This window comes from Cebidichthys violaceus, unplaced genomic scaffold (assembly GCF_023349555.1).
Source record: "Cebidichthys violaceus isolate CVI_PGR_0920_01 unplaced genomic scaffold, fCebVio1.0.p SCAF_9, whole genome shotgun sequence".
NCBI classification, from domain to species: domain Eukaryota; kingdom Metazoa; phylum Chordata; class Actinopteri; order Perciformes; family Stichaeidae; genus Cebidichthys; species Cebidichthys violaceus.
The window spans coordinates 9,164,092-9,177,589 of record NW_027176975.1 but is presented as its reverse complement, the minus strand read 5'-3'; the positions used below and the strand labels follow the sequence as shown (position 1 = coordinate 9,177,589).

Below are 13,498 nucleotides of genomic sequence, written 5' to 3'. Positions count from 1 at the left end.
TGTCTCAGACATGACTCAGGCTGAGAGACGGAGATGATGTCTCGTAGTAACTTCTCTGCTCTCCGCTGTGATGCCACAACAGCAACAGTAAGAGAACAAATACATGTCTTTACTTCAGTCATATACCTGTATGTTGAAAGACTAAGACACCTCTCATCTCTTTGTCTCTAGTTTTAGATACCAACTGCGCTTTATAGCCCTGTTGTAGGAAAAAACAAACAAACAAAAAAACATCAAAATGCTAAAAGATCAACCACTTCATAACCCATCAACCCACAATGTAACTTCCTGGACATAACTTGAAAAAGCCAAGTTTGAGAAACATACATGAAAGACTCTCCCATTTTGTCATTTGTCTCTTATGGAAGTGTTGCTTGACAGCTTGAAACAAACAGTTTCACATATATATGTTGTATTCACTCTCCTAACTGCTCACACTAGAAACCTTGCACTCATGATAACTGGTGAAAATAGTCACCTATGGTTTATAGAGAGTTCAGGAAATAGTCTGTGTTCAACCCAAACACTTTGAAATGTTTACCTTTTCTTTTTTGTTTGCTGAAGTCGAGAGAATGTCTTGGTTCAGTATCACAAGTCAGTTAGTCATTTAAAGGACAGGGTTCTCTTCATCTTTAAAATATTGGCTAATATCAATTGGAGGAACCAATTACAGTGGTAAGTACCTAGAAAAAAATGGTGAGAAGAGTGGTAGAAGTTGCACAACAAGATTAAAGACATTTGTAGAGTGTCCCTCCCTCTCTCACACACACACACACACACACACACACACACACACATGCACCACCCCACACATACCTTTGTTCTATGACCTGGAGTGTGCATCAAGGGATAGTAACAAGGTCCATATGTGGTCACTTCCTCCCTCCACTGCTCTAACATGAGGGGGCAGTATTAACAGGACTACAGAATCCATTGATTTACTCTCAAGAGGAAGAAGAAAGACACAAAGAGAGATTTGCAAACAATAATTGTCTTTGACAGTGCATGAAGCGTTTTGCTTCCCATCATAGATCATGTAATTGAGCAATGGCAATTTGGTGCGGCAGATTCCAAATCCAGTCTGGTAAACTAACTGAGAAACCCAACTAAGATCCAACTGTGACTGTAATGGTTTTCAAGAGAAATGACTATTTGATTAAAAGAAAATCTCGTATCTTATACAATATTTTGAATAGCTGTGGATCAACTTGTTCCTGTCAGTACAGTGCCAAACCATGCCTGTTGCAGAATCTTATATGGGTGCAGTTAATTAAGCACCCACAAGTCAGATTTTGGCTAGAGGCAGCATTTCAAATATCAAAGGAACAACTGCTCCTATCAACAGACTTTAAACTACCGAAAGACTCACAGCATATTGATTGCATCATGTGGGCTCAGTGGTTATAAATTAATTTGTCATGAATGTGCTACCTTAGAAGTTTGTGGGAAATATATTTCCCAGGTATCATGTTATCGGTTGAGATTTCAGTGGGTGTGAGTCTGTTCATGAAGTACTGCACATGTCCACACTCAATGCTGAAATACAGGACCTGCAAGAGGGAATACATCCAATGGACCCATGGAGTTTAGGCACAAGACAAATGATAATTCTACTGAGAATTAGGCCGTTGCTCTTACAGACTTCTTTATAGCCTTGTTTTTGTGTTGTTTCGAAGTGTTGTAAAATAACTACTGTGAGTGATCCTTGGATGCCATGTTAGTGCAACACACTGTGGATATTCCGTGTGAGTTGCCAATGTCTGCCAGCAAAATAAAGGCAATGTTTGTTACTTACAGTACTCATAAATAACTGTGCGCAACACCCACAATCCATTTGTTGATATTTTTCCCATCCAGGCCATTTGGAAGTAATTAAAGGCAACATGTAAACAGTTTTTGTAATCAGGGAGACTCCAACAGATGATTTATTGTTAATAATAAAATCACAGCAGCACATTAAACTGTAGGGGATGAGCCAATGATACATACATAGTATTCATTAAGTTTCAAACCAATAGTTACGCACAGTTTCTCATGGATCCATACAAAAGATGGTGTGAATTACGGACATATGTTAGAGGATTAGTGACACATTCTTTAAGACAATTGTTGTATTTGTTGTAAGGGTTCCGGTCCTTCTCTGTATGCTGCAGACAAAACACTTTTGCACAATCCCCAAATGTGCCATATTTTGTGGTCTTTGATGCGTCATTGTGGAAATCTGTCCCTGGGTTTTATGTCACATGATAACAACAACAACACCACCCATGTGCTGAGCAAGAGGTAGATGGCAAAATGTGATTCCCTAAGCAACACAACACTTCTTGGAACTTGGGGCGTTAAAAGTTTTCTAGAGGGAAACAGTTCGAGGGAAACATCTCAACGGACAATATTTCATAACTCATAAACCAATAATTATCAGCTGGGAAGTTCAAGTGAACAGTTTCCCTCACTGAAGTCTGCAGGCTCTTCATTTTCTGTCGTATTGATATGATAAGTATCTATTAAAGGATACCAAGCAAAATGGTCTCATGCATCTTTAAAAACATTAGAATTCCTCTATTAATATTTAAGGCTTTAAACCACCTTTCTAACCTTCATTAACGGAGGGTAACGTCAGTGAAGACAGACATCTGCTGAGCATGAGCAGTTCAAACTGGAGCATGTTTAACTTTGTTGTCTTGTGTACTTTCATTCTTCACAATGATAATCTAACCTGAAAATTGGGATGATGGAAAAGATGAATGGATGAATTACTGTAAAAAAGACAAGAACCAACAGAGGCCCTGCTCGTGTGCCAAGACCAGAGTCTCACTGACAAGGTCTGTAGGTCCTGGTCCAGCACTACAGGCATTAGAAGGAACATGTGGTCTGACAACCAATAGTCAAGTCAGGTTGGTGTGTGAGAGGTGGAGAGATACACTTTCATTAAAGCTTTTGAATCCACTGCTCTGTTAAGAGAACTGTGTGCACATAAAAAGCATAAAACATCATATTCAGTAGAGTGAAGACTCCTCCGTCCTCCCTCTGTATTCTGTGTTATACCTCCATCTAGTGGTTATAGGTGAATAAATATTTGCCCTGTTGCCGACCACCAAAGTATTTCTTCATATCTAATACAGAGTACAAATGTTATTTGGTTGTTTGCGTTTAGCATTTTTAATTTTAATTTTTTTACATGCAGCAGATAAACATTGAAGAAGGCCTGATTGCCTTTGAACAAACAGTCTGTTCTCTATCATCATGTTATGACTGTTCATTGTCATTATGATCATTATGAGATATTAGTATGATTAATACTAACAAACAAGAACACTGGTGAGCAGATTGGTGGCCTCTGTACATGCTACATTTTTACATCATCTACGTTTTTATGTAAGTATGGCATCTATGCTTTACGGCATAGATGATCTAAATAATTGTCTTCTTTGTTATCATTGAATATACCAAAGTATTAGACTTACACTTTGACAATGAGAATAAAACACACCTTGAAACACTTACTTTACTCCATTTTTTCCGAAGTGCTGATGAATAGTTACTTTGCTCTAACTACCACCAGAGGGCAGTGTGACATTATTGCCTAAAAAGGGGGGGGGGGGGGGGGGGGGGCACCCAGGTGAGTGTTTTTCAAGGTCAGTATTACAGTATCACGTTGATAATTTGGGCAGGTAATAGTGTTCTCTAAATGTAAGACATTCATGTCATGTTGTACCAAAAACACATAATTTACTTAGAAAATACTCTATTGTCAGAGTCAGTTTGACCCGTTATGTGACAGATTATGATCAGCCTTCTGTTTAATCGAGTTGATGTTACTAGTAAACCCACTACATTGCTTGTGATTTGCTTTCTCAATTCCAATCACATCCACTAAGACTAAAGATGCCATAGGCGGAAGAGATCACTATTAATAAGCCTCACACACACACACACACACACACACACACACACACACACACACACACATAAACACATCAGCATAGCATACACTGTGTCAAGGAATGACAAAGATGAGCGAAGGGTTGTTCTGTCTTCAGCAGGGGCTGCAGTGGATGCACCATTTGCTCACATGCTGGCACACACACACGCACGCACGCACACACATATACACACACACACACACACACACACACACACACACACACACACACACACACACACACACACACACAGAAACCATCTCTGAACTCATCCATGAGAAAAGGATCTGAGCTGTGGAGGAGCTGAGTTAGCCGCACACACACACTCACATGGATACACACACACTGAACGCCTGAGCCCCCATTGGTCGGCGTCTCTCCACCCCACCGCGAGAGTCTCTGAGGGGTCTGCTGCAGTACTGCTCTGCTCCAGGGGCCTGGAAACGCTGGAGTGAGATTTTTTTTTTCCTTACTTCTATTTTTGGGCTGGATATCGGAGGTCCACAGCCTCCCTTATTTTCCACTGTTTTCCAACATACTGGTTCCCAGTGTACGCTACTTGTACAGCTTCAGCGCCTTCTCCGCAGATACAAACAGCAGTGAGGCCTGTAGCTCAGGCAGGCAATACGATACCACTGAGACAACAAGAATCTGTGCAATAAGCTAGTGAGGAAGGACATATAAATTGTGCCTCTGCTGCAGGGCCCAGGGGCAGCAACCCAGTGCTCAGCCAGCCATGTAGACTCAGGCCACAGCTAAAAGAATTTGGGAAGGACCCTTCCTGCAGCCCATCCCCCCATAAGTGAAGACATGACTTAACCAGTCTCCTCCCTAGTGAGCAAGGAATCCACGAGCAGAGTTTTGTTGTTTTGAGGTCAAACCCAAATGTCTTGTTTTACATTTTCCTTCCCCGCTGTTTAAGTGATTGAATATGCGCTTTATGTGTGGTTAATAATTATGCATCAATCAACAGACAAAATACACCTCATTGTACAATCACATTATGGTGGTGGGAGAGTATCAAAAACACCCTGGATCAGTATTTGAAGACGACAACCCACTCATCATAAAGGCTAGAGCTCCCTGTGTTCATCACAGGGGGTTACACCTGAGGGAGACCACTGCTGTCAATTAATAAAAACAGGTATGACTAAAGGTCATAAGCAGAACTGAATTGTTGTATTGAAATGTGCATAATGTAATGGACTTTTTGGTGTAAATATTTACACAGAAACGGACCATTAAAATGCCCAGGCAGAGGATCAATCAATCTCATCAGGGGAAGCTCTTCATCCTCAGCCCTGGAGTAAAACACAAGCGTATCTGCCCACATTCATAAAATAGAGGGAGGTCCCTAATTCCACAATAGCCTATAGGGCTTCAGATTCATGTAGGAACCTGTCAGAAGGAAGAAGCATGTTTATGAATGAACAAGCTGCTTCTCTGCCTGAGTTCAGTGTGTAGTCTGTTTAGCAAACGGGTGAATAAGGAGTCCTGTGTGATGTGGAAACATCCATCATTGCATTTTAATCATGTTGCATTTCCCTATTTATGATGCATACACAAATGCCTTAATACACTTTAAAATAACTGAGGTTTGGACAAAACGATCCCATTTGGGGCTCCAGTTTGTTGAGCTGTGTTGCCTACAGTAGCTATTACAAAGTTTCCACACTTCCAACTGTTAGTGGGTTAGACAGCTGATTGACAGCATATGATTTGGATGTTTGGATTTTTACGCAGTGGTTTCTGTATCTCCACGGCCTCTGAGATGGGTATCCAGATTATTGATAGTGGTGAATGCCAGCGGGCATTAGAACAGCAAGCGGCCATCTGCCAGCCTAGCGAACTAGCAACCCCACCAGCTGCAGTCGCAAAACGCCCTACAAAGCAGGACATGCATGCAGCTTCTGACGTCTGCGGCCACACTGCGCTACAAAGCCCAGAAAAACCAGGAGCGGAAACAATGAGAATCACGATTATAAACGCCGCATAGGTCCACGAACAGCAAGTTTTTGAGAAGAGGCTTCCGTTAAGTGCACATCAGTTCAATTCGGATGACCGGTTTGTGCGATTATTTTTCCATGTTGAAAAAATATACATAAAAAGACTCATGCAGGGGCACTTTAATACCCCGACATGGCGACGGCAAGAAAAGGGAGAGAGCTTTTTACTATTTTGGAAACTAGCGCGGACACAGAAAGTACCACGGTGTGCGACAGCCAAGACTCTCCGCTTAATCTTTCGGCCGATGTGAAGTGGTTTGAAATTCCTTACAGAAAGCCAGACTCGGACGAGGAAGACGAAGTGCGGGAGGAGGAGGACGGCGAGGGGGAGAATGGATTCACGAGCACGGCAGCCGCGGCGGAGACTGCAGACGCGGCCAGCTTCATCGCGGGAGGAGGCTGCAACATAATTTTGGTCACTGGTAGTAATGGGATCGAGCACGACGAGGAGGAGTACACAGAGGACTGTTATTATTCTACCTCCACTAACTGCTCTGATACCACCTCAAACGATTCGGATATTGATTTCTCCGATTTGGAGGAGGAGGAGCGCAGGAGTTTTTTCAGCTTTGAAGATGACTCGGACGAGGACTGCACTTCTGCCGACTTCTGGGGTGAACCTGATCAGGTAATTTCAATCGAACCATTCTCCGCTGTCAGCGGCCCTCAGCACTCGCTGGGGGACGATGCTGACACCCGTGACTATTTCCGGATACTCTTCCCAGATTCTCTTTTTGAACACATGGTAGAACAAACAAACAAATACGCCCTCTATCGGCAAAGGAGGAGTGGAAAATCAGACCCCCACTGGCACCCCACTGATGTTAGGGAGATGAAAGCTTATGTAGGTTTGAACATTCTCATGGGCATCAATCAGCTTCCAGACACCGGCATGTACTGGGCCAGTGACATTTTCATAGGCAATGCAGGCTTTAAAAAAACAATGACAGCCAGGCGCTTTGAAAAGCTCACCCAGTATCTCCAGCTGTGTGACCGTGAAACTGAGCCTATGCGTGGAGAGCGTGGGTATGACGCCCTCTTCAAAATCAGGCCTCTCCTTGATGTGGTGGAGAACACCATGTGGGATGCGTACACGCCCAACCGCTGTTTGACCGTAGACAAGTGTGCCATTGTCATGAAGGGACGTTTCTCCCCCACCCAGTACATGCCCTCCAAGCCCCTGAGGAAAGGGCTGACAGTGTGGATGCTGTGTGACTCTCGCACTGGCTACTGCCACCGGGCCAAGATCTACGTAGGCAAGCCCAGTGAAGACGAGGCAGCGGCCTCCCTGGGCTACAGGGTAGTGACCTCCCTAGTGCGTGGCCTGGAGCGTCAGTACCACCATCTCTTCATGGACAGCTTCTTCACCTCAGTGCCCCTCCTCCAGCGGCTGCTGAGGGATGGACTGTACGCCTGCGGGCCCACCCAGCCGGGGCGCAAGGGTTACCCAGAGGTCCTGCGCCCCCGCAATGTCGGAAAGCTGTCACAGGGTGAGTTCTACCAGTGTCAACGGGGCAACCTGGTTGCCACTGTGACACGGGATGTCAAGGTGGTCAGCTGCCTCTCCACCAACTCTGCTCCTGGGATTGTGGGCATCAGTCCGGGTCGGCAGCAGCTGGAGGCAGACGGGGAGGGTGAGAGCGACAGCATGAACTGCTCAGGTTTGTCTTTCGGTGTACCTCGACCTCTGCCCCTACTGTTGTACCAGGAGAACATGAGGGGTGTTGACCTGTGTGACCAGCTGAGAGAGTGCTACCAGGTCGGCAGGCCATGCAAGAAGTGGTGGCGCTACTTCCTGTGGTTCTACGTCAATCTGTGCATCGTCAACGCCTACATCATCCTGAGGGAGAGCAGAGGGGGCACGCCGCCGGCGGGCTTCAACGGCAAGCACTTCACTCAGCGCCACTTCCGGGTGCGCCTGGCGCAGCAGCTGATTGGAGACTACCAAGGGGCAAGGGGCATGGAGCGGGCCGCACGCAAGAGACACGCAGATTCACCCATAGAGTACGGACACCGCCTGGAGCGCATGTCGGAGCGCTCTCGCCGCTGCAGGAACTGCACCAACAAGGGACTGCGTCATGAAAGTGTATTTGGCTGCAAGATATGCAATGTCCACCTATGCAGGGGAGGGTGCTTCTCTGAGTTTCATAAATAACATTGAACTGCTTTTTGTTTTTATATCCTTTCTGTAATCAAACAACTTGTGTCAAGGGATTTTTTTAAACAGTAAAACAATTTGTAATTCCAAAGGTTACCACTACAAGTGCACAATATAGTCACAGACGTTATGTAGAACTAGTTTTAGGATAGAAGTATTATTGCACGTATAATAGAGAAAATAAACTGAGAAACTGTAGATTATTTGAATTAGTATAGAATGTTTTGGCAACTTGCCTTCTGTAACACTGACAGAATTGCCTTGTGTCACTTTTTTATACGTTTAAAATAATGAGAAGGATTTTATATGAAAAAGAAGAAATCAAACTTTTCTGCACTTACAATAGATCAGAAAATGTTTACTATGGGAAGTTTATCTCTCTCCTTTTCCAAAATAAAATATTCATCATGATGTACTTAACTGAATCACCTGGCTTTTTTGTGTGGTATTGAAGCATGGATAACATCACCATAGTTAATATCAAAGAGGGAAAACAATGTGAATATGACAAAAAAATCTGAGCATTAAATTAATTTACACTGGTTTAAATGAGGCTCAGCTTTGGTTGCTCCTGGTCCTTCACATGCATGGAAATCTGTGTGTCTCTGGGCCTTCAAGGGGACACAGCTTGGAGCAATTAGAGAGTAGAGAAAGCCCCTCAGTACTCTCCAGCCAACGGACCTAGTAATGCCGTTTCTTTCTCCAACCGCACCACTTACACAGAGCCATCTGTGGCCCCACTCTACTGGGTCCAAACTCAGAATGTGATACTTGTCACTGACTTGATTGAAAAATGGAAGAAAGATGATAGAAAACCCACTTTTTGGTAGAAGAATCGTTATGTCTAAGTGGTGAGAGAAAGACAAAAGGGTGAGGAAGACATTCATTGGGATCACTTAAATCAGCATGTACACGATGAGTATAAAGGAGGGTGTTGGATCAAAGCTTTCCATGGTATCCCGAGAGAGGAGTTATTAAGAATGAATTGAATTAAGAATTATTTGTGACTATAGCGTTAAACATAACGTGTATTTTCATCAAAGCTTTTCTGTCCACTGTTATCAGGCGGTATGTAAGCAGAGAGAGGCCGCTTCAGCAGCTTCGACTATAGCCGTCTCCTGTGTCTCTTTCTGAGGTCTCTCTTCTTCCTCTCTCTCCTTCCCTAGCACACTCTCTCTCTCTCTCTCTCTCTCTCTCTCTCTCTCTCTCTCTCTCTCTCTCTCTCTCTCTTCTCTCTTTCCCTCCTCAGGCTTTGCTCTGCCATCCTACACACACACACACACACACGCACGCACACACACACGCACACAAACCCTCCCTTCCCCTTCACTCCGCTCTCTTGCTGGCTCTCTCAGCCGTTCTCCAGCTGGGAGAGGGTTAGTCAACTGGACGGCCATCCCGCTGATCTGCGGGAGCCCCTTTGGGGAGTTACCATGGCAACCGTGGCCGATGAAGACAGGGAGTCGCCAGCAGGCCCGCATGGTTGTCATGGTGCTAGCTCTGGCTATGGAGGTGGGAGGTGCCAAAGGCCACACCTCCCTACCCCTTCTCCAAAACCAAGCATGGTGTGTGTGTGTGTGTGTGTGTGTGTGTGTGTGTGTGTGTGTGTGTGTGTGTGTGTATATGTGCGTGTAGGGAGGGAGCTGGCTGGCTGACAGCCTGCACACTGTACACAGAGCCAGACTGGTTACCAGGCAGGCTCTCTGCTACAGCACAGCCGACACCGTGACTGCTGCCAAAAATGAACAGAATGACACGAAACTGCTGCTCTGGAGATGTCTTCATGCAGGTGTAGGATTCAGGCATTAGAGGAATCTGTCTCACTGTGTTCAGCGTCAAACCGAATCCCACTGAAAGTCACTCTTCTATTTCATTTAAGAACCACCCTGCTGCTTTGCAGATATCTTCATGCAGGTGTAGGAGGCAGAATTAGCTTTTGTTAATTATCTGCACTGTATACTGTGCTACTTAAAAACAATTTATGTGCTGTTTAATCAAACAGCTTTTAGACCCTGTATTTTCCATTTTTCCAACATTTGCTGAGTTATTTCATTGGCTGTCAGTCAGTCCTCCTCGCCCACATACTCATTATACTATCACAGTTATTACAGATGCTTACAATAGGTGATACATAAAAGCTGTTTGACATACAATTTGAATTACATTGTCCACTCAAATATTAATACATTTTCTAACAGGCTCAAGTAACACACATTAACAAGTCAATTGCAGCAAAGGTGAGTTAAAATATGAGCAGCATTTTTCAATTCCCACAACAGCAGTGCAGAGTACATGTGCACCTGAACAGCAAGGTCTGAAGCCTGTGTTTGTTGGTTACTCTTGTACGTTTGTATTATTAATGTAGTGAGTAATCTCTGTTTTGTGGGCTGAACGTGAAATCGTGAATACTTATTTGTGTGTCAGAACCAAACACTGTTCTCTCTTTCTCTCTCTCTGGGTAGGTGGGTGTGCTGTGGGCTATGTGGTGTCACAATAGCCAGATCTAATGTTTCCAGGATGGATCCCAACCATAAAATGCTCAGCTCTCAACATGTTTCCCCTCCTGGGCAGGGAAGGATCTCTGAGTCTCTGTCAAGAACATGGGCCTGGTTTCACTTAAGAACTGCTGCTTGGGTAACACATGTACTGTTAGAATCGTGAATGTGCCTTTGTTCAATACTTTTCCTCTGTTGCAAAATGAGTCCATGGACAAAGATGAGCGTGAGAAACCCTGAACATCTACTTCTCTCTTACTGAGTCATTGTTTGACTCTGTGCTTCATTCCCAACAGTCACGATTGTGACGACAAATGACTTCTTAAATGTAAATTATTCATATCGGCTCAAATTAATTAGTACCTCATACAGAAGAAGCCTGTCTTCACCTTTACTAGTTTATCTTGTCAAAAGACTTCTTCCCCTAACATCCAAATTCAGCTTTTTACATAAGCTATTCCAGTGCAGTAGTAGAGAGTAACTAAGTACATTTACTCAAGTACATGTAAGTACAATTTTTAGGTAGTTGTACAGTTAGTTAGTTAGTTAGTTAGTTAGGTAGTTGTAGCAGAATTATATGTTTTTCTTCTTTCTTACCCATGAAACTAAACTACCTTACTGTGTATAAAGTATAAAACTAGCTCCACCTCAACCAGCTACAAAAGTAAAATGTCATATGCATAGATGCATCAACAATCTTATAATGTCAAAGGTGGTAATATGTCATTCACAGGGTGTGACTGTAATGGAATATTTTTTAACGTTGCGGTATAGGAACTTTTACTTAAGCAAAGGATCTGAGGACTTGGTTTTAAGTCCAAACACTCAAATGAATCAAGTATTACTGGTAGGCTACTTTGTGACACACATCTCCATCTAGTGGACAAGAGAGCACACAGTGAATTATCAGCCTTGAGGTAGTTTGAACTAAATTAAAAGCAGCTACACTAAACAGTTATTCTGTGTTATTATTTTGAGTCCTGGTGCTCCTTGTCATGAAACATGCATACAACTGGCTCTTGATCCATTGCATATTTTTAACCAAGAAGGTTTTGAAACCAGATGGATCTCTTTGGTTTTTGCTGATGCGGTTTAGGCGAGCCCAGCAGAATGACCAGAGGAAGTTTGATTTCTGAGTCTCTTGGGACATCAAGACTGACCTGCAACCAAAGAAACACAACTTATATTACTGTTCCGTACTGTTATCCACTTATCATTGTGGCTTCGCTCTGGCACTCAGAGAGCAGGTTGAGAACAGGAGAACAAGACTGAACAGGTCGGGCTGTAATATGACACTTTGTCCAACATGTAACCATCAGAGTGTAGACAAGCCACGAGGGCTGTCCCCTTTAACCCTCCTCCCTCTTTCTCGCTCTCTGTGCCCCCCCCCCCCCCCCCTCAGCCAAGTAGTGGTGCTGTTCTTATCATGCATGGCACAATACGTATAAATACCTTGAGTCTGTACTCGAGCTTCATCATGCAGCAGTTGAAGAAGGTTGGGTGGAGTTGTGTAGGGACACTCAGAACTTTGGTTATGGACTGACTGGTCTCAGCTGCAATAGGGTCACCTGTCCCAAAGAGGGTTTCACTTGTGTGTACAATCCTCTTTGACTGAGCAACAAAGGTCTGCTTTTCACACAGGTAGAATTTGGGTGTTACTGTGCGTGTAGAGTCATTGAGTACCTCCACAGAGACCCCCATTGCTTCACCTATTTACATTTGGAAAGAAAATAACCTTCAGTTCAGGCCATTCAGAAAAAATATATATATTCTCATGGAAATCTGTTTACCTTGCTTTACTCCCAGTTTTTCAGAGGTAACATTCATAGCAACCTTTGCCGAGCCATAAAATGAAATCCTGGTTGCATATTGTTTTTCCTACCAAATAGAAACATACGCCATCAAGAAGCCAAATCTTTAAACACATACGTGGGAAAAGCACAAACGGATTCAAGTACAAAGGCAAATCTATTCCATACCTTTAGTCCGATGATTATTATTTCTGATTTGGAGGCAAAGGGGAACTCAGACTTGGTCAGAAAAGGGAACTCAGTCTTGGTTTTGTGGACCAGCCAGATCGACTGTGTCAGCTGTGCTCGCACACTATATGTTATTTTGCCCCATTTCCCCTCGTAAGATGAAGGCATATCTCTGTAAACAAATATTCCCAATACATAACAAAGATTATTTAATTTCACCAGCTGGAAAGGAAATGTGTTTATTATAAATATAGTTATAAATATATATTCCACACTCACGTATTTGGAATCACAAAGGTGAATGGATACATATTTTTCCCAGAGCGGATGATTTCTGAACCTTGTGAAAAGAAATATTTTTGTTAAATGCACATTCATCAATTAATTTAAAGACTATAAAAAAACATTCAATTCAAAAGCTTTATCTTCTCTTTATTTTGGCAGACAGCGTGACGATACTAACCATCTCCTTTGTTTTTATCCTGAATAATAATGTGCTCAAAATAGAAGTATTTCTTCTTGTCCCTGTGCGTCCCTGTGGCTTGTCCTTCTTTTTCGTGCCATGTTACTTTAGCTTTTCCTTTGGCTTTCACCGAAAAACACTGCACTTTGGTTTCCCCGCTGGTCACCACTGTCACCCTGCCAGAGAGGGTGTCACCGGGAGAGAAGGTGCCTCGTTCATTCACCTTGTTGTAATCCACCGAGAGATGCTTTACAGTCATGATGAGTCTACATCAAATAACCTTACCAAAAATAATGAAGTGAAAAAACTGTACTGTCCTCCTTTTGTGCTAAATAATTCCTATACATTTACCGGAAGCAGGTTTGACTTGATCTATGGTGGTATTGAAGTGGAGCCTTTCGTCGATGAGCATGGCTCAGGCAAGGCTCAGGCAAGGCTGACTTATGTACTGTAGCAGTGGACTTATCCACAAGC

The 13,498-nt window shown here is 43.5% G+C and overlaps 2 protein-coding genes across 2 annotated transcripts; one reads left to right on the top strand and one right to left on the bottom strand.

Moving 5' to 3' along the window:
* Positions 1-6,062: 6,062 nt before the first annotated feature.
* On the top strand, positions 6,063-8,084 carry LOC137867149 (piggyBac transposable element-derived protein 4-like). Its single transcript, XM_068703594.1, has one exon. It carries the CDS (start codon positions 6,063-6,065, stop codon positions 8,082-8,084), a length of 2,022 nt encoding a protein of 673 aa, XP_068559695.1.
* Positions 8,085-11,599: 3,515 nt separating this feature from the next.
* Positions 11,600-13,336, bottom strand: LOC137867622 (arrestin domain-containing protein 3-like). Its single transcript, XM_068704315.1, has 6 exons — positions 13,025-13,336; positions 12,841-12,901; positions 12,562-12,733; positions 12,373-12,460; positions 12,035-12,291; positions 11,600-11,742 (listed from the first exon to the last, which is right to left on the bottom strand). Exons 1-6 carry the CDS (start codon positions 13,281-13,283, stop codon positions 11,620-11,622), a joined length of 960 nt encoding a protein of 319 aa, XP_068560416.1. The 5' UTR covers positions 13,284-13,336; the 3' UTR covers positions 11,600-11,619.
* Positions 13,337-13,498: the final 162 nt, after the last annotated feature.